The sequence below is a fragment of the Excalfactoria chinensis genome, chromosome 2 (assembly GCF_039878825.1).
Source record: "Excalfactoria chinensis isolate bCotChi1 chromosome 2, bCotChi1.hap2, whole genome shotgun sequence".
Taxonomy (NCBI): Eukaryota; Metazoa; Chordata; class Aves; order Galliformes; family Phasianidae; genus Excalfactoria; species Excalfactoria chinensis.
Window position 1 is genome coordinate 3692636 of NC_092826.1, and position 22249 is coordinate 3714884.

General features: G+C 42.2%; 1 protein-coding gene across 2 annotated transcripts in view; it reads left to right on the forward strand.

Moving 5' to 3' along the window:
* The window catches only part of SLC45A4 (solute carrier family 45 member 4), a 68305-nt gene that overhangs the window by 24453 nt on the left and 21603 nt on the right, over positions 1-22249 (forward strand). For both annotated transcript variants that reach the window (XM_072327937.1, XM_072327936.1), the window contains exon 2: positions 18324-18945. In XM_072327937.1, coding sequence (XP_072184038.1) covers positions 18702-18945 — 244 coding nt within the window. In that variant the 5' untranslated portion in view covers positions 18324-18701. The remainder of the gene's footprint in view (positions 1-18323; positions 18946-22249) is intronic.

A 22249-nucleotide genomic window follows, 5' to 3' on the forward strand; every position in this document is an offset into this window, starting at 1 on the left:
GGGGAGGAGGCAGACAAAACTTGTTGGCCCTGAGGAGCAAAGTGAAGATGCTCTTAAATATCAGTTGTTTGTAAGCAGCAACAGATACAGGAAAGCATTACCCCAGGTTGTCTGAGTAAGTGATGTTTGCAGTGAGCATTGGCAGTGTTGTAGAGAGGGCAAAGCTGGTAATCTTAGAGCAGAGAGAGAACCTAGCTTCCTCATCTTGTTTTAAATGAGAGCTCTAATGTTTTCGTAGCTGAAACTGAAACCAGTGTTATGCTGACCCTGCATATTTTCTCTCCTCTGCTGGCTGGCCTGCACTACTTCTGCTTGCAGAATAGTTCATTTATTTTGGAGACTTGAAAACAAGCCATTATCACCCTTCAGTGCCAGATAAATAAATGATCTAACTGGGGGCTGAACCCAGAATGCTCTTTGACAAAAGCATGTCATGCTTATCTTCTGCATTCTGTCCTTGAATATATGATCGCTCTTCCTGGACTGCATCCAGAAATTGGTGGCTTAACCCAGCAAGTGTTGCCTGCAGAGTGTTTCCTGTCATCACTTATATGCAATAAGCAGTCTTTGAGAATAAAACTTGATCTGAATGCTGTTTCACCTACAACTTACCTATGATCATCTGGGACTAGAGATAGGAGGAAAGGAATGTCAGAGAAGCCTCAGTCCTGAATCTTTGCTTCCAGGTAACAGATTTGAGGTTGTGAGATGTTTTGGGGCTGTTTTTTTGTGAGAAGGCATGCATGTAGGGTAAAAATCCTCCTCCCCTTTCATAAGGGCAAGTACACTGGCCTGTGCAGTCTGGCGCTAGGAATTCCCACAGGAGTGATTTGGCAGTTTGAACTATTGCTCCTTGGAGTAGCGTGGCCAGCCAGCTAATTCCCAAGGGTTCAAAAAAAAAATAACCCAAAACAAATGTGCAATCGGCTTCACTGCTAACATATCCAGTACATATGTCCTGTTTGCTGTCTGAAACTTATTTGGGGGAGTCAGCTCTTGATGTACATTTGTTCTTGCCCTTTTTCTTGGCTCTTGTTCTGCTTAGGACTTCTGTGTAGAGAGGGAGAAGGCTTAGGCTTCTTGGTGCAGGAGTTACCTGATTGTTTCCAATGTGTGGCTCAGACTGTTGCTCATGTTGGTCGTCAAAGCTAAAAAAAAGACCAGTCAGTTACCTGTATACCCTTCATACTCATACAGTTATTGCAGGCCCTCGGTTTAGCTGCTCTTTTTGCCGCTTTGCTTTCATATTGCCCCTCCAATTAGTGTTCATCCAGTGGTGGTCTGTTCAAAAACCTCAATATACAGCTGTATGGTGGATGCTCTTTAGGCAGCCAATACTTGGTATAGTACAGAAATGATTCCTGATGTACAGAGAGAATCTCCTGTGTTCCAGTTTGTTCCTATTGCCTCCTTGCCTGGCACTGGGCAAACCTGCCAAGAGTTGGGTTTGGTCCTCTGATTTCTTTTTTTCCCCCTAAGCCTCCTTCTCTAGGATAAACAGTCCCAGCTCTCAGCCTCTTATCACAGAAGGAATGTTCCAGTGTCTCATCCCGCTCTGTGGGTTGCGAGGAAGGTGAGTGTCTTTTATTCCCTCTGTGTGAGGGGTTTCCCTGATCTGCAGTCAGGTTCATTCACTGCAATAACACGGGGAATGTAACAAGATTAAATAATCAATTTACTCAATTTACTATCCTCAGTATCCTACAACAGCAGGAGCTATGCAAAGCCACAGGTTGGGTAAATCTGATAACAGCAAGAACTATGCAAACAGTGATGACATTATGAGGAACCAGTGAGAAAACAATGCTAGACAAGGCAAATTGGGTAACCATGAAAGTTGCATGTCACAACAAAGTTTGGTGTATCCAGTTGCTATTAGCTATCCTGAGATAAATTAGAGAAAGATAGGAAAAGTGAAGAAATAAAGAAAGGTGGGGAGGAGGGTGTATGTATGTGCATGTGGTCACTGCTTGGGGATCCAGCAATGGAATCTTTAGTTCTTTGTTCTGTGGGTGGAGGATTGACCTGGAGTCTTTCTGAATGAGTGCCTTCATAGAGCCAGCAACTCTGGGTTCTTAAGGAATGGTGACCCATAGGCTGCTTGACCTTTGTTTAACCACATCCCTGTGCTTGCTGTTTTGGAGACTTGGGGTTATGAAAGCTGGCCCCAGCCTTTGATAGGGCCTGCTGTGCTAACCACAGAGCCTGGGTTGTGTGTTTTTGGGACAAGTCCCTATAGGTTCCTCACATGTCCTTCAACAAGTCCTTGACATCCAGTCTGATCATGGTGTTGCTGGTGCTCCATTAGACTCTTCAGTATGTCCAGACCTCTCTTGTGCTGAAGAGCCCAGTACTGGGCCCAGCAATCCTGGTGCAACCCTGCTGAGGCTGAATATGAGGATCATAGAATCATAAAGGCTGGGAAAGACCTTAATGATTCCATGATGTTGAGTATAAACTTGACTCTGTATTCCTCAAGCAGATTTTCTTGTTCCTTAACTCTTTACAAGTGACTTGATGGAAGAAAATATATTTAGTGTAAATAAATAAACTGTCTTAACAGCAAACTGCTGAACCATTGGTTCATCGTGCCACAAACTTTCAGCTTGTTCCAGTAGCCCAACACTGCATAGCATTTCCCTGAGCTATGCTTACAAGGTTACTTTTTCTCATCAACTATGCTCCTAAATTAACACTTCCTAAAGAAATCAGCTCCAGTGTTGTGTGAAGCCTGGTTACTGAGTAACTGATTGTAATTAATGCCTAAATTTAACATTGGTGTGATAACAGCCACACTGTTCCCTGAACTTCAGCTTCTCTCTGAAGCATTGGGTCAACAGGCTCATTCTCTGGGTGGCTCTGGAAGGAGCCTGGAGGTATTTCTAAATGTCTCAAAGGATCCTTAACCTAACTGTCAATAAACTGCTTTGATTGCGATTGTAACTTCAGTCTGCCTACTAGAATTCTACTAATTAACATGTCCCTGATGACCTGCATGGATCTTTCAAGTTTTAGGGGTTATTCCTCTGTTCAAATTAGCGAGCTCAGGGTGAAAGCACTATGCAAATGAAAGCAACACCACTGTTTATCTCCAGTGGCAGTTTGGTTCATTAATATTGCAGATCCATCTGCAGCTTGGAAAATGCCAAGTGACCAATATCAAATTAGAACTTGCTCCTTATTTTTGCTTTGACTGTCCAGCATCCCATCTAGTTCTTCCCTGGTATGGTTATGTAAGTGCCCTTACTGTGCTTCATTTTCTTGCTCACTGTTGGTGTAGGAATGAAATAACTATCTCTGTTATGTTTTCAGATAACGCTAGAAATATTGGCCAGCTTTTGGCTCTCAATCAACTGAAGTTTATTTTTAAAACCATTTGAAGCCAACCAGGAATCCAAGACTGGAAACCTCTGAACTGAGGTTTCTGATAATCTGATAAAGCAAGAGTCCAGAACTCCTTATGAGCTTGTTGGCCTCATAGAACAAATTCTAGGTCTGCAAGTTGTTCGTGAGCTACCAAGACCATAAATGAATGTGGTTTTTGCATCTCAAAAAGGGTTTAAGCTTATTGCAATGTTGTCACCCTCCCAATTTTGAGGGAAAGAATGGGAAGTTGTCAAGAGAAGGCTTAAAGACCAATGAATGAATCTCAAGCAGTATGTATATGTAAGCATGTTGTTCAATGGTAGGTCTGTACTTCAAATGCTTCTAAGAATTAGGCACGTCCTCTCTTTGCTGGGAGAACCTACCTGTAAGTCTGGGTCGCTTTTCTGATCAAATAAATGAACAGCACCACTCACTGTGTGTGGGGAGGGTGCATTTAACGTGACAGACTGGTGTCACTGTTCCCAATCTAATGGGATTCAAAGGATGACTGTCAGTGTACTACTAACAACACCACTGAAACAAGCTTAATTGTACCAAATGGTAGTGGGAGGAATCTGCTCCAGTCTGGTATTTCACACCACTGAAATCTCCAGTAATAAAAGAATAACCAGCAAGTGGAAAACTGTCCATGTGGATTTTAACCTCAGCATTTCTCTTCCCTGTGGCTATTGTAACTTGGTAATTAATGTGCATGTTTCCTTCCTTCAGCCTTTGGCCATCCAGAGGCTGAGCACAGTTGTCCTACAGCTCAGTGACGGATGTAGTTGCAGAGCAACTTCTGCCCCTCTGGATCTTTACAAGCTCAGAGGGAAGCCAAAGTCTTCTCAGGCTGGATGATTCTCCAAAATACGTTAGCAAGTTAGGAAGTTAAACAGGATTTTTACCAGCTTGTCACAAAGAGTTGTCAAATTGACTTTTAACTGGTTTTAAGCTCAATCCAGTTGTGATGAATGAAGTGTGCTCTTCCTTCTAGACTTGAGCAGCTGACGTTAGCTTCCTGGAGCTGAGCGGAGGATGAGCTTCATCTCTGCCACTGGTAATTAAGTAATGTTTCAAAGCTGACATGTCCTGAATCAGTGGCTTTTAGAACATCTTGAGGGAGAGTGATAGACAGAATATGGAGAGCTGTCTGCGCTCTCCTATAAGGAATTTTATATACCTTGGTGGAGCCAGGGCATACAAAACTGTACTAACTAAAGATGTTGCTGAACTTGTGCTAGTTGCTAGCACAAACTTGAGCTCTTACCCAGCTGGCTGGTTGGGTTACCCAGTGTTTGCCTTGGAGTAAACTGCTGTCTGTGGTTGTGTTGAGGGGACTCATCAGCAGAAATCAACATGTCACGCCGGAGCTGTGAAACTTCTTTGTGTTCAATTTCAGTTCTGTTTTTTGAAAGCTGATGACATGAGCAAAACTTTGCATTCCCTGTGAGTAAAGGTTCCAGTCTGACTGAAGCTTATTATAGGACAAGTGTTCTCTCATCAGTAAAGTGGCACATTTTATATTCATTCTGTTTCTCCAGGCTTTGTGTATGAGTGGTAAGACAAGGATGTATTGTCTGGGTCCTCAAAGGAAGGAGAGCCAAGATTGTTCCATAGCAAGAAGTCTTTTGGGTCACCTGCAGCAAGTGCAAGCTACAGCATGAGAATTAGGAAGAACTTCACAGGTGCAACAGGAATTCTCTTGCAGGATTTACTTTAAGGTCACCAGTAGAGCACACATACTGAGAGCATTACTTATTTTTTTCCCTAATTAATGAGTAACTTACCCTTAATTCTCAATCCTAATTATATTAACTTAGTTTCTACTACCACTAGACTAGAAACTAGGATGCAAGCTAAGGGTAGTAATGGCATAGAACCATTAAGATCAGGGAAGGCCTCTGAGATCATCTCATTCATCCACCAACCCATCACCACTATGCCATGTTCCTCAGTGCCAAACCCCCAGTGGATTTCCCTCAGTGGAAACCCCCAGAGATGGCAACTCCACCAGTTCCCTGGGCAGCCTGTTCTGACACAGTAACATTTTCTGTCTGTTTAATGTGGAACTGCAACTCGGAAGTGTATTTTCTGGCTTAAAGTTTCTTTTAAATGTATTTCTTAAAGCAGGTCGTTACAATCTGTGATGACTTAATGTTTTTCCAGAGGATTCCATTGGTCAACAGTCTGCCCACTTATTTTTCCTGAAATATCTTAAAGGAAGGAAGTCTACCTTTAAAGTTTGTTTCTGGAAGAGCAGATCCTTATTACAGTAATGCAGGATAATAAATGCCTTTCACTTAAAGGACATAACAGGGAAGTGATGCCCCTGTTTTCTCTATTAAATTTTGGCTGCTATACAAAGCAACATTAAACAATATCAAATCTATTTAGGCTCTGAGGGCCCAGAACATTTAAATATGTATTATGTGTAACTGCACATTGCTTTATAATCGAATTTCAGTCCTCCCAAAAATCTGGCAGGTGATTTTCAAACAGTAAACACATTAGTTTATTACATGAGCCAGTACGGTAATTGGAAAACTGAAATGACTAAGCAGAGTTCTTAGCAAAGCTGCCAAAGTAGAACAGTCCAGGAGAACAAGCTACTTTTTGTTAAAACAAGCCTCAACAGCCATGAAATCTTTCACCCTGAGGGCTTCCCTCACTTTGACAAGTGGCTAACGTGGAAAATGTCAAATGCCTCCATGTGCTGACCAGTAACTTTCATCGACTTTGAGATCTTTGTTAGCTGTGTGCTAACTGTACTTTCTTATTCACAAGCTACAGGAACTGAATGATTCTTGTGTTAAGTATCGAGATGAACACCTAGATGTGTTGCACATGCAGGTGACTGGCAGTTGTCTTTACAGCTGAATATATAAGGATTGCAAGGAGCAACTTCACCTTGTAGAGCCACAAGGAAGTTATTACTGAGTGTGGTAAGGAAGGAGTGAACCTGCTCTGTCTTTCTTACAAATAGCATATGGAGAATATGCTGTAATCCTCCTGGACAGTTTAAGCCAATCCCTTCTCGGAAGGAGAGGTGACTTAATACTGTCTTTTCAACAGCTTTTGCATTTGTATCCTACTGAAAAGTCTTACTTGTTTTAAATGAGTAAAATGTTTTCATGCCCTTCAGACTTATTTTCGTGTCTTCAGGCTCTTGTTCTTCTGTTTCTGTACTTTTTCTAGTTGGCACTGGATCAGGTTGCCCAGAGAAGCTGTGGATGCCCCATCCCTGGCAGGATTCAAGGCCAGGCTATATGGGGAGTTTGGGGCAGCTTGGTCTAGTGGAAGGTGTACTGGCCTGTAGCATGGGGTTAGAACTGGATGAACTTAAAAGGCCCTTCCAACCCAGGCTATACTGTGGTCTATGTTAGTTGCTCAAAGTACATTCATTCATTCTTTTTGTTTGATGCCCACCTTTAATAGCCTTATAGTTCAGTAGGTATCATGCTTTCTATACTTAAGTACATCGCTATATTAAGGTAACATCTGTCTCCTCTTTGAGCACCAAAGCAAAGACTTGGCCAAGTATATATAAGTACACTTAAAGTTGTTCTTTAACTTGCATAACTAGTTTCTTAATTCTGACAAGCTTTTGTTTATAAACACCTTGTAAACAGTGAATAGACTGGATCAAAGCAGGGAAATAATTCAGGGAAAAATGTTCTATTTCATTTCAACCTCATGTTATAAATGCATTTTGCTGGTCCTAATGCTGGAGAAAGGAATCCTGCGTTAGCTCTTTTCATGGGAACTGGGTTGGAAGCCAAGCTGCTATCTTGTACCAGAATAAACTGATAAGAGAAAGTATTCAGTTAAAAGTGGAACAGTTCTTTAAAGAAATAGTCTGAAGACCTAAAACTCTTTGAAAAGAAGAGAGTAGGTAGTATTACACAGCATTCATCCAAGAAACTGACTTTGGCTTCAGTTCATCCTACTGTCCTTGGGATAATGACTGTTTTTCCCCATCTCCTGGATGATCACCGCCAAGTTGCTTTTGAAAATGGAAAGCTGTTAATTTGGGTGCCCGATAGACTAATCTTAACGCCTTCTCTAAGTAGGGCTTTGCTATTCTTGACACATTTCTGAACAGGAGAGCTGATGTATTTCTGAGGATACTGGATAACTAAGTAGGATAAATTGGCAAGTCAGCTGTTGCGCTTCAGCATCGTGCTATTGTGTACTGAAACTCTAGCGTTTCCCTCTCTATTAAGCCTACTTTTCCCATGTGCCTGTAAGCACTGAAGCGCTTCTACCCACCTACCTGTGATGCTATCTGACTGCAAATTCAGTCTGTCTCTGAGAGTGCTAAAGGCGCTCTAGCTGGAATGTGATTAGCTGTGCACAAAGAAGCAATCGACAGGTGAGCTTTGTTTTCTGAACAATCAGTTGTGCTTTCATAGGCTGAATTTCTCATTCCCATCTTCTTTATGCCAACAGGCCTCACTTCTGTTGTTTTCTAGATGCAATCACTGGAGTAAATCTTAATGTTGGCTGTGACTTGCTGGATTCAGGTATTCTTGTTATGTAGAGAAGCTTGCCTGATCCAGTAGAAACTAATGCAACAGTATCTTTTTGTTTTTTACTCATGAACATTCAAGAAAAGATGCTTTGCAGCATACTTGTAAGAGGGGCTTTTCAGTCAGCTTCTGCTGCTTGAGAGGAGCGTGTAATTTTTCATGAAGCTAACAATTTTCAGGCTAATTAAGGCTAGCATCCCTCCTGCCCATGTGGCTGGCTGGTGACAGGCCCAGCTGGCTCATGATAAATGGCCATTGTGCAGCTGATGAAAACCATTATGTTGATTCCTCTTAACCGCTGCCCCTGGAAAGTGCTGGTGTGTGGATTCAAAGGGACACAAGTTCACCTATTTGTGCTGAGGGAAGTTAAAAAATACGCTTTGAAGTTAAGATCATCTGATAACGGCTCTCAGTCCCGTGGACTGGAGCTGCTTCCATCTGAATGCAGCTTCATCCCTAGAGGATTCTAGAGCTTCTTATGTGAGACTTCTCTTGAAAAAGGCAGCTGCCTGTTTTGCAGCTAGAAAGCATCTGGAAAAGGCTGACGGGCTGTCAGAGCACAGTCAAACTGTCTAAAGGTGACAGGACTAAACCTAGACTGTGAGATGTGTTTGCTTTCAGTTTTACCTCTTCAGGTGACTGTGAGCTGTAAGATCTGCTTCAGTGACTGCACTGATGTGACAGCAGAGCATAAAAGTCCCTCAGCTACAAGTTTCAGAGCGGTCCAGATATCTGCTGCTTGAAGTGCTGTGGATGCTGAGGCTGTGCATCCTGTAAAAGGAGAGTGACTGACAGTCATTCCCAAATTAAGTAAAAAGGCCAAATTCTGACAAGCTTTTGCCAAGCGTTTCATAGTTCTGCAGAGTCAGAAGTTCTGGAGGCCTGAATGCTCTAAATCTCTTCTAGCAGGTCTTTATGTATTGCATCCAACTGCCAGCCCCTCTTGTTATTGCAGTGTGCGTGTCAGTAAAGTCTTATCTTGCCAGTTGTAATGGGGTATAAGTTGACAAAATGCATGACTAAAATAGCACTTGCTTTTAGTTAGGAAACAAAATATGTAGATATCAAGCTGATCATAAATGTGACCACCATGACTTTACAAATATCGCTGAGAGTGTCTTGGTGACAGTGTCAGCCGGTTCCCTCAGGACTCTAGAATGCATCTTATTGGGACCCATGGACTAACAGACATTCACATTCCTCAAGCTTTTTTTGCTGACAGGAGGAGAGGCGTCACTCCCCCAGCTCCCACCTTCCAAACCATCTGCTTGAGGGCTGTGTATAGAGCAGTTGCTAGCAAAGACAGAGGCAAAGAACTGCAGTTTTCTTCTTGTCCATTATTGCTAGCCTGCCTGTATCCCTCGCTAGGGAGGGTACATCTTCCTGTATTTTCTTTTCTGGTTGATGTAGAAGCCTTTCTTTTTCTTTGTGCCCCTTGCCATGTCCAGTTTCAGTAGGGCCTTGGCCTTCCTGACCCCATCCCTACACAGCCTAGCAGTATCCCTTTACTTCCCCCAGGTCACCTGTCCCTGCTTCCATTAAATCTCCCCTCTTGTACTTTGAAACCATTTCCCCTTGTCCTGTCACAACAGACTCTGCTAAAGAGTCTGTCCCCTTCCTTCTTACAGTCTCCCTGTTGTTTCTCCTACTTAGGCTTAAAGCTGAATGTTAATTATTCAGAAGCGAAATCAAATAGCTGTCCTTTATGGCAGTGAACATAAACATGTCTGTCATGCTGGTCAACTCAACATCAGCTTGGGATGGTCAACTTAAAAACAGTGAACTTCCAACTCAAATGATTCTACGATGGTCTGGAAAAGCAAGTGGGAGTCTATTCAAGTGATACAGCAGTACTTGAAGAGAGTGTGCTTCCTCAGATCCTATTTGTAATCGCTTGTGTTTCAAAGGGGAGGCTCTGATGGTGTTTACTAAAGGTGCTACACCATAAAACCGATGCCTTAACCTATAGTGTTCCTCTGTTAGCACCACCCAGCTCATATCAGGCTTGAGGTTACGTGGTTGGGAAGCAGTAACTTACTGCACCTATTGCAGCGTGGTTGCATCAGAAGGGGGCGTAGGCATCATTGGATGGGAGTAAGAAATACAAATTTCTCCTAAAATACCTTTTGGTTTGCTCTGTAATACTTCGTGTAGGGCGATTAAAGTATTCTTAGTGTGCCTTGTTGAAGGGATGCAAAATTAGTGTTGGATAGAAACAGGAGCGAAGGAATTTCTCTGTGCTGACAAGAGACAGGCTGTTTCTAGTAATCATGATGCATCGGTGCTGGCTCGAACTGTAGGTTGCTAAATAACTGCTTGTTAATTAGCAAGTTATCGCTGTAATGACGTACTAGTTTGATCTGTGAGTTCACTTGAAGAAGACAAAATGAGAACGTGGAGTGCAAGATGATACAAGCAGTTATATTTAGTTGTTGACAAACTCTTTGGAGCATCTGCAGTGTGAGAAATATCCTCACACTTGGGAGGTTGTTCTGCTTTTCCTCTGCGGGAGTATTTAATTTCCTCAGATTCAGTAAAAAGCAGCCAAAACTCACTTTTCCACCTCCGTTGGAGGGTGAACAGAGTTCTCTGGGTCCTTTCAAAAGCTTGACTTTGTCAGAGTTTTCTGAGCTTGAATGGTGGTAATACATTTAGGGACTGGTAATTGGAGATAATTCCAATGAATTAGACTATGCAGATGGTAATGCTGTGCGAGAGGAAGTCAATTTATGTGGATCTTCGCTCTGTTCTTTTTTGCCTTCATCTATTGAATAGCTTCTGTAATTGTCTGATGCGCGTTCTGGCAGTATTTGGGTTTCTTAAGCATTTACAGCCTGGAGAAACTAGTTTGTACAGCCTCTGAATTCTCAGAGCAGTGAATATAATTAGTAAGGTACCAGTATAGGAAAACGAAGTATTGTGCTCTTCATTGTATGTGCAGTAACATCTGCAGGGAGTATCTGACATTGCGCATACAGCTCCAGCTTAACTCATTTCTACAGATGTATATTCATGCACAACACCACTCTCAGCCTTTTGTTGAGGGTATTGCTCATTCTGGAGAGTAATTTGCATTGGTACAACTCATTTCCCACCCTGTGCAATCAAGAGGACAGCCTTGATTAAAAAGAACTTGCAAAAAAAATGCTGGTGGGAAAGATGTGCTGATAGGTAGGATTACACCACCAGCAATGCCAGGCTGCACGCTGTCCTGTCTTCTGCAGGAAGGTAAGCTGGTTCCAGTTAATCCAGTTAGGGATATATGGAGATATTCTCTGATGATAGCCTCGTGTTTGTTTTCCTCCACTGCCTGCACTGAGAGAAGCAATGAATCAGTGCTTCTCTGATGGAAGATAACTGTCATGTTCAACATACTGGCCTGGGAGAACTCAGTCCCGATGAGTTCTTCATGCTTATGTGGTGACTAGATCGTTATTTTTTGCTTTTTGAATGCACTTGACTATTAGTGCTCACCATCATGCCTGTAACCTCTGTCTGACTTGGGATGAGATCCTGCTACTTGGAGATCCAGCTGTTACGAGTAAAGCATGCTTGTGACATTGCCGTAGTGTGAAGGTGCTGCTCAGCATCACTGCTTCCAGCTGCTCCATATTCCACGTAATCAGTAGGATTCTCTCCTGATATTTAAGTCAGTACCTTCTGAGCCATTCTCCTTGTTTAATGCATCGCTATTAATAAACTCTAAGCTAATAGAAGCACAAATGTTGGTTTTTTTCCTTTAAATAGCAGTAAAACCAAAGAAGATTAATCAGATAATATTACCTCCCCAGTTAAAAAAAATGCTGAAGTGTTTCCTAGTAAAAACAGCAGCAGCAGTGATTTAACAATGTAATCTGATCTAATATTAGTAACAAACAGCCTGTGCCTTTAGGGAGCAGTATAATATCCAATCCACTCACTAAAGGTCTGTCTCACATTAAATTCTGGATCCCATCTAAAAAGATGGCTTCCCAGAATTGTTTCCATTCAACTTCATAAAAAAACACGCTTTTGTCTTTCTCTCCGTAATGTAATCAGGCTGGGGAAATGACATTGGCCCCCAAAACATGAAGAATGAGGAAATAGGATCATAGATTGGCTTAGGCTGGAAAAGAACAGAAGATCATCTAGTTCCAACCCTTCTGCCTTGTTGCCAACCACCAGGCCAGGCTGCCCAGGGTCCCATCCAGCCTGGCCTTGAACACCTTCAGGAATGGGGCATCCACAGCTTCTCTGGATGGTAGAGAAGAAATGGTGGAGATGTTCTCCTTGATGTCATAAGGACATTCACATCTTTCCTGTATGTCTGAGTGGGGAAAACTCAACTCTCTGGATGGTAGAGAAGAAATGGTGGAGATGTTCTCCTTGGTGTCATGCTTTCATACTACATCACCATGTGCTTATTAGCCACAATCTTACTCTTGGTCATTTTCTGAGTGAGCTGGAAATGGAAGCAAGAAGGCGCCCAGCTTAGGCTATACCGTGTGAAAAGAATCACAGAATCATTAAGGTTGGAAAGGACAGCTAAGATTGTCTAGTTCAACCATCAACCCATCCACCACCATATCTACTAAATCATGTCCCGTAATGCCACATCTGTGCAGCTTTCCAGCATAGCAAGGAAAAGGTGCAATAAACATTCATTAACCCTTTCAAAATACAGTGCCTGATTTAGTGGCTGGCAATCCTTCCTGCAGCACTGTGGTTGGAACTAGATGACCTTTGAGGTCCTTTCCAAGCCAAGCTGCTCTGTGACTATTTGAAACTGAAGTGACACCCTCCTCTTGTTCTTATTTCATCTGGATTTCTTGGGGGCCTCGAGGATGTCAGATATATAGTCTGACTGCAAGGAGAGCTGTCAGAATCATTTGCTCATCCAAGTATTTGCTCGGTAGCTGCTGTAGGATTGCTTGGGCATGATATCCTTGTAAAGCAATCTGTCTTACGCTGTTCTGATTTAATGCCTTTGATTACCCAAACGATGGGTTCAACATTAGGACATGTCATATGTGGTTCTGTATTGCGCCCAGTTAGCCTTAACCTTCTTCCTTTGGCAAACCTCTAGTGATTCAAAAAATCAGTCTGGTTTAATACAGTTTTAAAACCCAAGCTTGCTTTTTTAGTGTCGGGAATGTTGTTGCTCTCATATGGACCATTATTAGGTAATAATGCAGCTTGACTTCATGTAAAAAAATCCCAAGTCTAGCTTTCCCCTTCTGATTGGGTTCGTGCAGTTCTGTCTTAAGAAAGCAGTACTGAAAACCATTATTAGCACTGAAATAGGTGAGAGGGCATTTAATCAACTGTGTGACTTCAGCTGCTGCCCTTTCGCACCAAAGGAATCGCAACTCAGTTAAATGGTGATGCTCCAGGAAAGTCACAGGGTTCTTGACTCAGGAAGGACCAACGTGATTTGATTGAGGAAGGGTCCAGTCTGAACTTCAAGTAGTTGAGTGCATTTGTCCAGCTGGGCCAGAAGTTTAAGGTATGTCCTCCAGATGCTTTCCATCCTCCTGCCATGGCTGAGCACTTCAGTCCTGACATGGGCCATAGAAACTTTCAGGGTCCAATCCAGTTACTGTGAGCCTGGACCTGACAGATGAGTCTGCTGCAAGTATCCACTGACAACTCTTCTATGTGAGCTTGGAGTGTTGCTACCCAACACATTACTTCTAGCTGCTGCTGACCCTTCCTGTCCTCAATAGTTTGGTGCAGATCTGTGCAATTAGCTAAAACCGACCTGTCTTTATAACACTTTGTTGTTGTTTTTTTTGATCAAGTTGCTTTTGAACTTAGATTACTTTCACTGTGTGGTTCACTTCACAGATGCTTGTGTGGTGTTGCAGGAAGGGGTGGGAATAAGGATGGGGGTGAAGAAGAGGAAGAACAAACCGCTGCTTTTAGGGGAAGTGCTTGTTTATGCTGACTTCAAGTGACTGAGAAACCTTTGGTGTAAGAAGCTGGTTGGGTGTTTTCTGTCTACCTCTGTAAGCAGCAGACTGTCAGACCAAACTTCCCTTGCTAACAGAACAAGCCATTCTAGCATAAGCAGAGTTTGCTGTCGGATCTGGACCTATGCTAGTGATTTCTTTGGGCAAACACCATTTGGCTCTTGAAAGGGCCCAAGTCCAAACAATGCATCATTTTGCAAGGCAGTCAAATGCTGAAGCTGAACCAGTCTCCTTGCATTTAATCAGAGAAGGAATAATAAGTGATGTTTTGTCTCCAACACAGAGGTGGAAGTGTTCAGCCAAATGTTTATTTACTCTGAGGAGAAGCCAGATATACTTGAGTTGCCTTTCTCTCCAATACTAACATTAGAGCTATACTTAAGTCATTCTAGATAACTTCTAAAGTATGGCTGCCTTCTGAAGAGAGCTTGGAAGAAAGAACTGAAACTTGACAAATAAATTGAATGACTGGGCAATTATAGGCTTGCTAGCCAAAGACATTTGCAATTGAAACAGCATGGCTAGTGGTGCCTGTGTCCATGCAGTATCCTCAGTGAAGAACTGAAGGGGAGCAATGGAGGAAGGTGCTGTTGCATTAAGCTAGCAGCTCCTGCGCTCATTTGAACCTTGGGTTTTTTTGTTGTTCTTTATGGTTTTGTTGACATAATGCATGATATTACAGTAGGATCTACCAGCGATCTAAGGAGAACTCTGACCACAGTTGGTAAAGCCCAGGTAAATTTGGTCAGAACTGGTTCTTAGCTGTTTTCCTTGTGAAATCAGTGATAAACAAAGGGAAGACACATACGCCTGTATGCAAAGATGGCTCAAGGTATCTCTTCATCCTTTGGTTCAGAGTGAAAAAGATGAAGCTTCCTATAATCTGTAAAAGTTTGTCTGTGATAGAATGCCTATTAAATCTATAGGCTGCATGCTTACATGTGAAAGAAAGCAGTGATATGGAAGAAGTGGCTCTTGGAGCCACTGGATGGCTGGATAAGTAGCTGGAAGTTAGTATGATAAACCTTGAAAGTCAGGGTGAGACAGGAGTATGCCTCAGCTCAATCCTCCTTCTTATTCCTTTAGTAATTTGATAGCTTTTGGGCAGAACAGTTTCCATCCTTTTCAATTTGCTCACTCTAATTTTCCTTAGACCAGGCTTATTTCTGCCTTAAAGACTGTAAGGTTTTGTAATTAGCTCATGCCTACCCTGCTGAAATGAGTTGTTTCTTACACTAATAAACACTGCAGTGATTTCCTAGCAGCTTCAGAGGAGGCACTGGAATGGTATCCAATTGGGCCCACTTAACTCTATGTACTGACCAAGCTTTATTACTGCTTAATAAAGCATGTGCCATTACCTGAATTGTGCTGCATGTTACATAACTTGAAGTCATCTGCTTTGGCAGTGGCTTGGAATATCTAGTTGCTTGTAGAGCAGTACGTTCCTGTTCCTTGTAAGCAAGTGGCATCTGGAAACATGCATTAAAAATAGCTCAGTCTTAACAGATTTGGGCAGAATGGCTGTTAACCCCGTTTGTGCTCTGTTTTGGTATTGATGGCTGTATCGCCCATCATCTGATCTCCAGTGTCACCAATGTGAAAATGCTGCTTGTCAGCCTTTAAGTCCTGAACGTGCTGGGAAACGTGTTGGAAGTCATTTCCCTGTGGCGCTATGCTGTGTAATTATCTCTCTTGCACACTTTGTGCTGCCCTTATCATCATGCTCAACAAGAGAACCGCTGAATGTTGTGGGCCATAGATACGACCTACATAACTATTCCTCTGGTGTGGAAACCCAGAAGGAGGCAGTAAATTCCCTGAGCAGCTTCAGTGGTTCACAAACAGAGCACGACCTGTGTGAGGAATGGGATTGTTTTGGTATCACCTTGTCAGGCTTGTAGCACGTTGTTCTGTGCTTCATATCATTGCATTATGGCTTACGCCTAGGTGAGGGGTAGTGAAAGTGTAACAGATTATGAGAAATCTGAGCAGCTTTTATACAGCTTTCCTTATGGATTAGTCCTCAGTGTATTAGTTGCCTGGTTTGTTGAGGTGTTAACTACTCCATAGGTTCTACTGTTGTTGCAGTGTGACCAAAGTTCAAGTAAAACATGCACAATTAGGCTGAAGAAGAGCTAGCGTAATCAAGTTTCCTCCTTCCATATGCATTTTATGAGCACACGTATTTCTGTGTTTGTACTTCTCTTTGTACCCTGCCTCTGAGCACTGTCCAACATTAACCCCTTTCTGAGGCTCAAACAATTCTGCTTTCTCTTCTCATTAGTCCTTGGGAGTCCTGAAAATGACTTGTAAGACATCATGGAAAGCAGTGAGAATGCATGGCAGACTGAGGGAAATAATCTCTTCTTGTGGTCTGAACTTTGGATGGTCCTGTGTGGATCCAGGAGGTGGACTTAATGATCCTTATGGGTCCCTTCCAACTCCAGTTATCCTATTCTATGACTTATCCATAAATACAGCTTAATTTTCTTATTTTATTTGACTTCTATCTGTGCTGCATGAATGATAGGTAAGCCTAATGCATCACTTTTCTTTTGGGAAGGATAATAATGCAGGAGTGTTTTGTAGGTTGAGCCTCTATGGAATGAAGCCATTAAACCTCATGAGGGAAGACTGCAGTATTAGAATTTCCCACTGATATTCAGTGCTTCAATTTAGTAAAGTATTATCGGTTAAGGTTTGGTGTTGTTAGTAGCCAACAGAGTTGTGCTCTGTGCATATGTGGACACACGTCCTCCTTAGTATTCCAATCCAGCTGCTCTGTAGATGCCATTTAATTTGTATTTGAGTTCTTTGTTACATAAGAGCCTGTGGAAGATTTACTTCCATCAGGTGAATGGATTTGCCTCCCTGTTTCTGTTACAAAAGAATGCCGCCATTCAGGTTTGCTGAATTCAGAATGAGCTTTGAGGAAGAAGGAGGATCTGTCTACAACAAATCCGAACCCAGCCTAGGGGGGGCTGGCAGAGGAGCTGAAGACGTTTCCATTTGCTCTGCAGTTGATGTTTTAGGCACGTTTGGAGTCAGATGAAAGTGATGCAGGAGGAACAGTGCGATGCTCACCACCAAACTGGCGTAATGCAATAGTAATTCTCTGTTGCTTCTGGTAAAACCTTTCCATGGTGCTTGTGTGGAGAGAGGTGTGTATTGGCTTTAAGGCCAGGCAAAGTTAAGGTTGACTATTGGGAAGAAACTTCTTCTTTAGAAGGAGCGGTGAGATATTAGAGCAGGCTGCCTGGGAATGTGATGGACTCACTATCCTTGGAAGCTTTCAAGAGAGGATGAATACGGCACGGTGGGGATAGGTTGATGGTTGGACTAGGCGATCTTTGTGGTTTATTCCAGCCTTAATGGTTCTGTTCTATGAAATGAGCTCTGCCACGTGCAGAGTTTCACAAATCCAAGCTGATGGGAAGGAAATGCTTCATAGAACCAAGGAGCTTAGGAAGAACTTGGCTGATCGCCTTTCTGTGCCTTGTTTTAGTCACCCTAGGCACTGCATCTTCCTTGCTATGCTATGCTTCCATTAGGACGGTGTGTTAAGGCCACATAGTGACAAGAGCTGCTGATGTCACCACTTTCTCCAGTCCCAATTTTACATTCTCTGTCTAATGGTCTGGTTTATGCTAAAGCACACAAAGTTTTGTCAGCTGGTTGGAATATATCCCAGTAATAAGGGACAGTGACATGTTTTGTACCATTCTACTCATAAGACTTCCTTTCAAAGAGTATGAGGGTTTGCTCAGGTCTTGTGTGCAGAGTGAAGATGGATGCATGTACTGGGGATATCTCTTCATTGAGTATTTTAAATACTAATCTTCCAAACTATATTCCTAGCAGCTTATTTCTGGTCAAGGAGTATCTTCATTACAAGATGGTCTGAATTTACGCAGTGATGTACTTCTCTATCCAGTTGACTTGCTAGTATGATGTTCAATGGAGCCATGGGATCTTAGGTGCGAGGTAGCTGGCAGCTTCCAAAGGGCTGAACACAAGACTGCATGGCTAGTGAGTAAATGGCAGTCAGTGAATCATTTTCCTGGCATAAGAGTCATCTTCCTGGCGTAGTACTGGAATATCCTATGCTGATTCTGAAATTGAGCCTGCTTTAATTTCCCAGAGTTTGTTAGCCCTCTGCTGGGTGTTCTGAGGGTCTCAGGCAAGCATGATACGTACAATATAATTGTGTGTATATATACTGATATATATATTCCCCTGTGACTTCGTGCAGGACCACACAGGAGTGCAGATAGGCATCATTTAAACATGAAGAACAATGGCATTTCAGTGGAAAGTTCAGGGGTAGGAGGGACTATGGAATGAAAGACCCTGCACGAGGCAAGGACAATGGAAAGCATGAAGCAGGAAATAGGGTATATAGCAAAAGGGGGGGGAGGCACAATATCCTGAGAAAATACTATTGAGATATTTAAATGCTTGCTTTTTGTTGCAGATTAATCAGCCACTCGATGGGGATTAACAGTGGAGCACCTCTTTGTGTCGCCTGTCCACCTCTCTGTAGCAAGAATAACAACTTCAGCACTTCTTCAATAATAATTATGAAACTGGTATTAACTGAATGGCAATTATGGATTTTTAACTCTAACTCACAGTAAACCAGCAAGCCATATGTTGGAATTCCTACCAAATAGCTTTCCATTCTTTATGTCTCGTATCTACAAAAGAAGTTGCAAGATACTTGTTTGTACAAGAGGAATATAAGCATTACTTGCCTGAGGAACAGAAGGTGAAAGAGAAGACATCCTAACTTGTTTGTGGAGTTATGGTAGTGTTATTTATATAGATACAACATATATATATATATATTTTTATGGTAATGAAGATGGCTCCCCAGAATGCTGACTCGGAATCTATGCAAGTTCAAGATCTACCTGTGGCACAGCTTCAGAAACCAGAAAACAAGGAGAATGAAAGTAGAGAGGAGACCATTAGTGAAGGATCCATAGACCGGATACCGATACGCCTGTGGGTGATGCATGGTGCAGTAATGTTTGGCAGGGAATTTTGTTACGCCATGGAGACGGCTTTGGTAACGCCTGTGTTGTTACAAATTGGTAAGTAATTCTCATTTTTTTGTTAATCGATATTTTAGGCACCATTTTTTCATTGGAATCAGAAGGAAGTGATCCAGTAGCTGCAAATGAGAATGAAAAGAGGTTTGTTTTTTTATTGTTGGCTGTGCCATGGATTCGGTATGTGACCATGTTAAAGTGGGGAGGATTTCTGCCTGCATTTGTCTTGTTTAATATTGCTTCATGCTGTAAACATTTAACCTGATTTGGATTCACATCTAGAACTCGTTATTTAAAGGTAGGTGTCCACAAAGCTAGCAACATCAGACTGTAAAAGATTTCAGTGAAGCTGTTTTTGATTTACAGAGAAATGCCTCAGGTTATAATACCTCCAAATAACTACTTGTACAGTTTTGCTTTTCCATGTTCTAATGAAGTCTTGTATTTCTTTTAAACTAGTAGCGAGTCTTATCTGGTTCATGTGTGTAGTTTGATTAAACAAATATTAATAAAACGTGACATGAATAGCTTGAGGGAGAAAGAGGAATTGGAAGAGGAATAGTGTTAGATTTTGTGCCGAGTACCGCAGTTAGATTGCCAATAAACTGTTTCAATAATACCTTATCAAATCCAGAAAATCATGTTCTCTATCAGATATCAGAAGTGAATCACATGAATGTGAATGGAAGCACTGCACTGAGCATACCTCTGTGTGAATAAGCCGACGATGTGTTTACATTGTATAACAGCATGCACAGTGTATGCTTATTGTTTGGCTTATACATGGCGGTTGTTCCTTTACCACGCTCACTTGTAGGCGATAAGAAACACCCAGCCAAGTCTCTAAGATGTTCACTGGACAGCATTTACAACATTGTTTTAAAAATTCAAGGTCAGCTTTTGAAATGAAACGTTATTTTATGATAAAAAAGCATATTTGAGATAAAACGTGAGCATACCAATGTACGCACTCCTTCCTGCACCCTTCTTGCAGTTAAAAATGAGAGGTTCTGGTGGGTTGCTGCTCCAAGATTTCCTGGAAGCTTTCATTCCTGGAGCTCATGTGCCCTCTTTTGATCTCTTGGTGACAGTTAGAATAGATTATATGTGTTTTCTGAATAGAGGCTTTCTAATTGACCTGACTTGCTGAACAAAACACGTATTATCTTCACCTAAGAACACTCATAATGTCTGTCAGGTATTTTGGTTTTAGGTAAGTCCAAAATCAGAGAGCTAAGCTACTTGAGTTGTATTAGGAGCTTCAATTCAATTACTGTCAGCCATGCATGCAAAGTACTTCTGTCCTGCTTTGTATGGAGGAGACCCCCAGCTCTGTAAGTGACCTCTACTTTCTGCTTGCTTTCTTGTTTGTGCTGGCACTTGGATGTTTAAAACGTATAGCTGGCTAAGTTGGCTTTACCTTACCAATGATTAAGGTCAGACAGTATAAACAAACCATGCTCTTAATTACTGATCACTCTGCTCGTTTACATTTCTTTTATGAGCTCTTCTAGCAAATCTGTTTCCTCCAGATAATTGAAAAAGTCTCTTCCCTTCCTTCCCTAACCCCAGTGATCAAAATATCGTTGGGATTTGGAGGAAGGGAAAGGAAGAATAGAGCTCTCATTTCTAGGAAAGCTGGCAAAGCGACAGAAGACTGCAGGGATGCAGGGATGATGTTCAGTGCTGTGTAGAGCCTAAATGGAGGTAGCAGGGTCACCAACCACCAGACCAGGCTGCCCAGAGCCACATCCAGCCTGGCCTTGAATGGCTCCGGGGATGGGGCATCCCCCCTTCCTTGAGGAGCCTGTTGCAATGCTTGTCTGCTCTGAGAAAAAGCTTCTAGTATCTGACACAAACCTTCCAAGTTATGCTCTGGCAGGTCAATGACCTGTTGTCGTGTAAGCCAGACTGCTGCAGCTGTAGGAGGTGTTCTTTGAGATCCTCCCTTTCCAGTTCAGTGGTTGGGTTGTAAACGTGTTTCAATTTCCAGAAGTTATGAATTTGCTACAGAAGAGCTCAGGGCAGCAGTGGAAGCTGTTTGAGTCAGAGGATGCTGTAAATTAGAAAGGTCTGGAAGTCCCCGAATGCTGTACGCCCACCAAAATGCCTTCAGATTTGTGATTGCAATCCTTGTCTTTATTGCCGCGTTTAGATTGAGGCTACGTTGCCTTCTCAGAAGCGCAACTACAACTTGTTAACAGTTTTGCCATAAACAGGTTTTAGTAGCTTAGCAACAAGAGCAAGCCAAATACATATGGCAATTTATTCTAACTCGTTCTTTGACTTCTTACTGTCTGCAGCAGAGGAATTCAGAATTAAGAAGGTAACTTGCTTAGAATCTGTGTGCAATGAAACCTTTGTCTTCCTAAACATCTGGTACATAACTCCGCTTATCAGCGAGAGGAGTTAAAATCCTCCTGTTGGTGATGAACGGCAGTGTATTTTCTTCCATCGTTAATCTTGGCTTCAAGGGGTTCAATCTCTGAATCTCCTTCCAGTTCATAATAGGTCGTGGAAAATGTGGATGCCAGGCTGTTTTGGAAATGATTTTTATCAAGTTATCTGTGTGGATGAAGGTGAGGAGAAACGAATGACTAATGTGGCTTTAAGCTTAGAGAAGTGTAGCTTAAAGAAAGCCGTGCAGTGCAATCGGGATGCAGAAGGTGAGGTCTGTGACTGTTCTGTTAAGGCTGCAGGACGAAAACATGTGGCTCGTGGTGGCTTCTGCTTGCTGAAGAAATTCCCTGGTGATGAGTGGTGGTAGCTGCGAACACGGCTTCACATCTTGTATTTAATATGATGAAAGCGTTGCCAAACCTTTGCTATTGCTTCAAAGGCTCTTTCCAACGCTAGCATTACTCTATAAATAGTTAATAGGCAGAGGAATGACTGTCAGCACCAGAACTGTTCCTCATTCCCCTGCGTAAATTATTAAGTACATTACATGAGCACGTTTAGAAAGAAACAATGTGCGTTTACAGAAGGAAAAGCACGAGCAGTTTGTGTCCTGCTTACCTTTACAGTGTCATCAGCTTCACTGTAAAAAGTGCTTCATTGCTGTGATTTAACCTAAGGTATGCATCGAATGTGTGATACTGTAGAAACATTGATTGAAGTGAATCAGGTCTGATAAGCAAGAGTAGCTTTTTCATAGTGTATTTTGTATTGGAGTGCCTGTCTGTGATGGCATTATTCTGTTATGCTGGGAGATTTAATGGGCTCTTGTACTGAATGTCAGCTGATCTCGCATTAAATGTTGAGGGTTTTGGTTTTAAGCTTAACCCTGAGCATATGTCATTTAGGGCAATAACAGAAAGGAATAGTATTCCTGGAAACTGAGTAC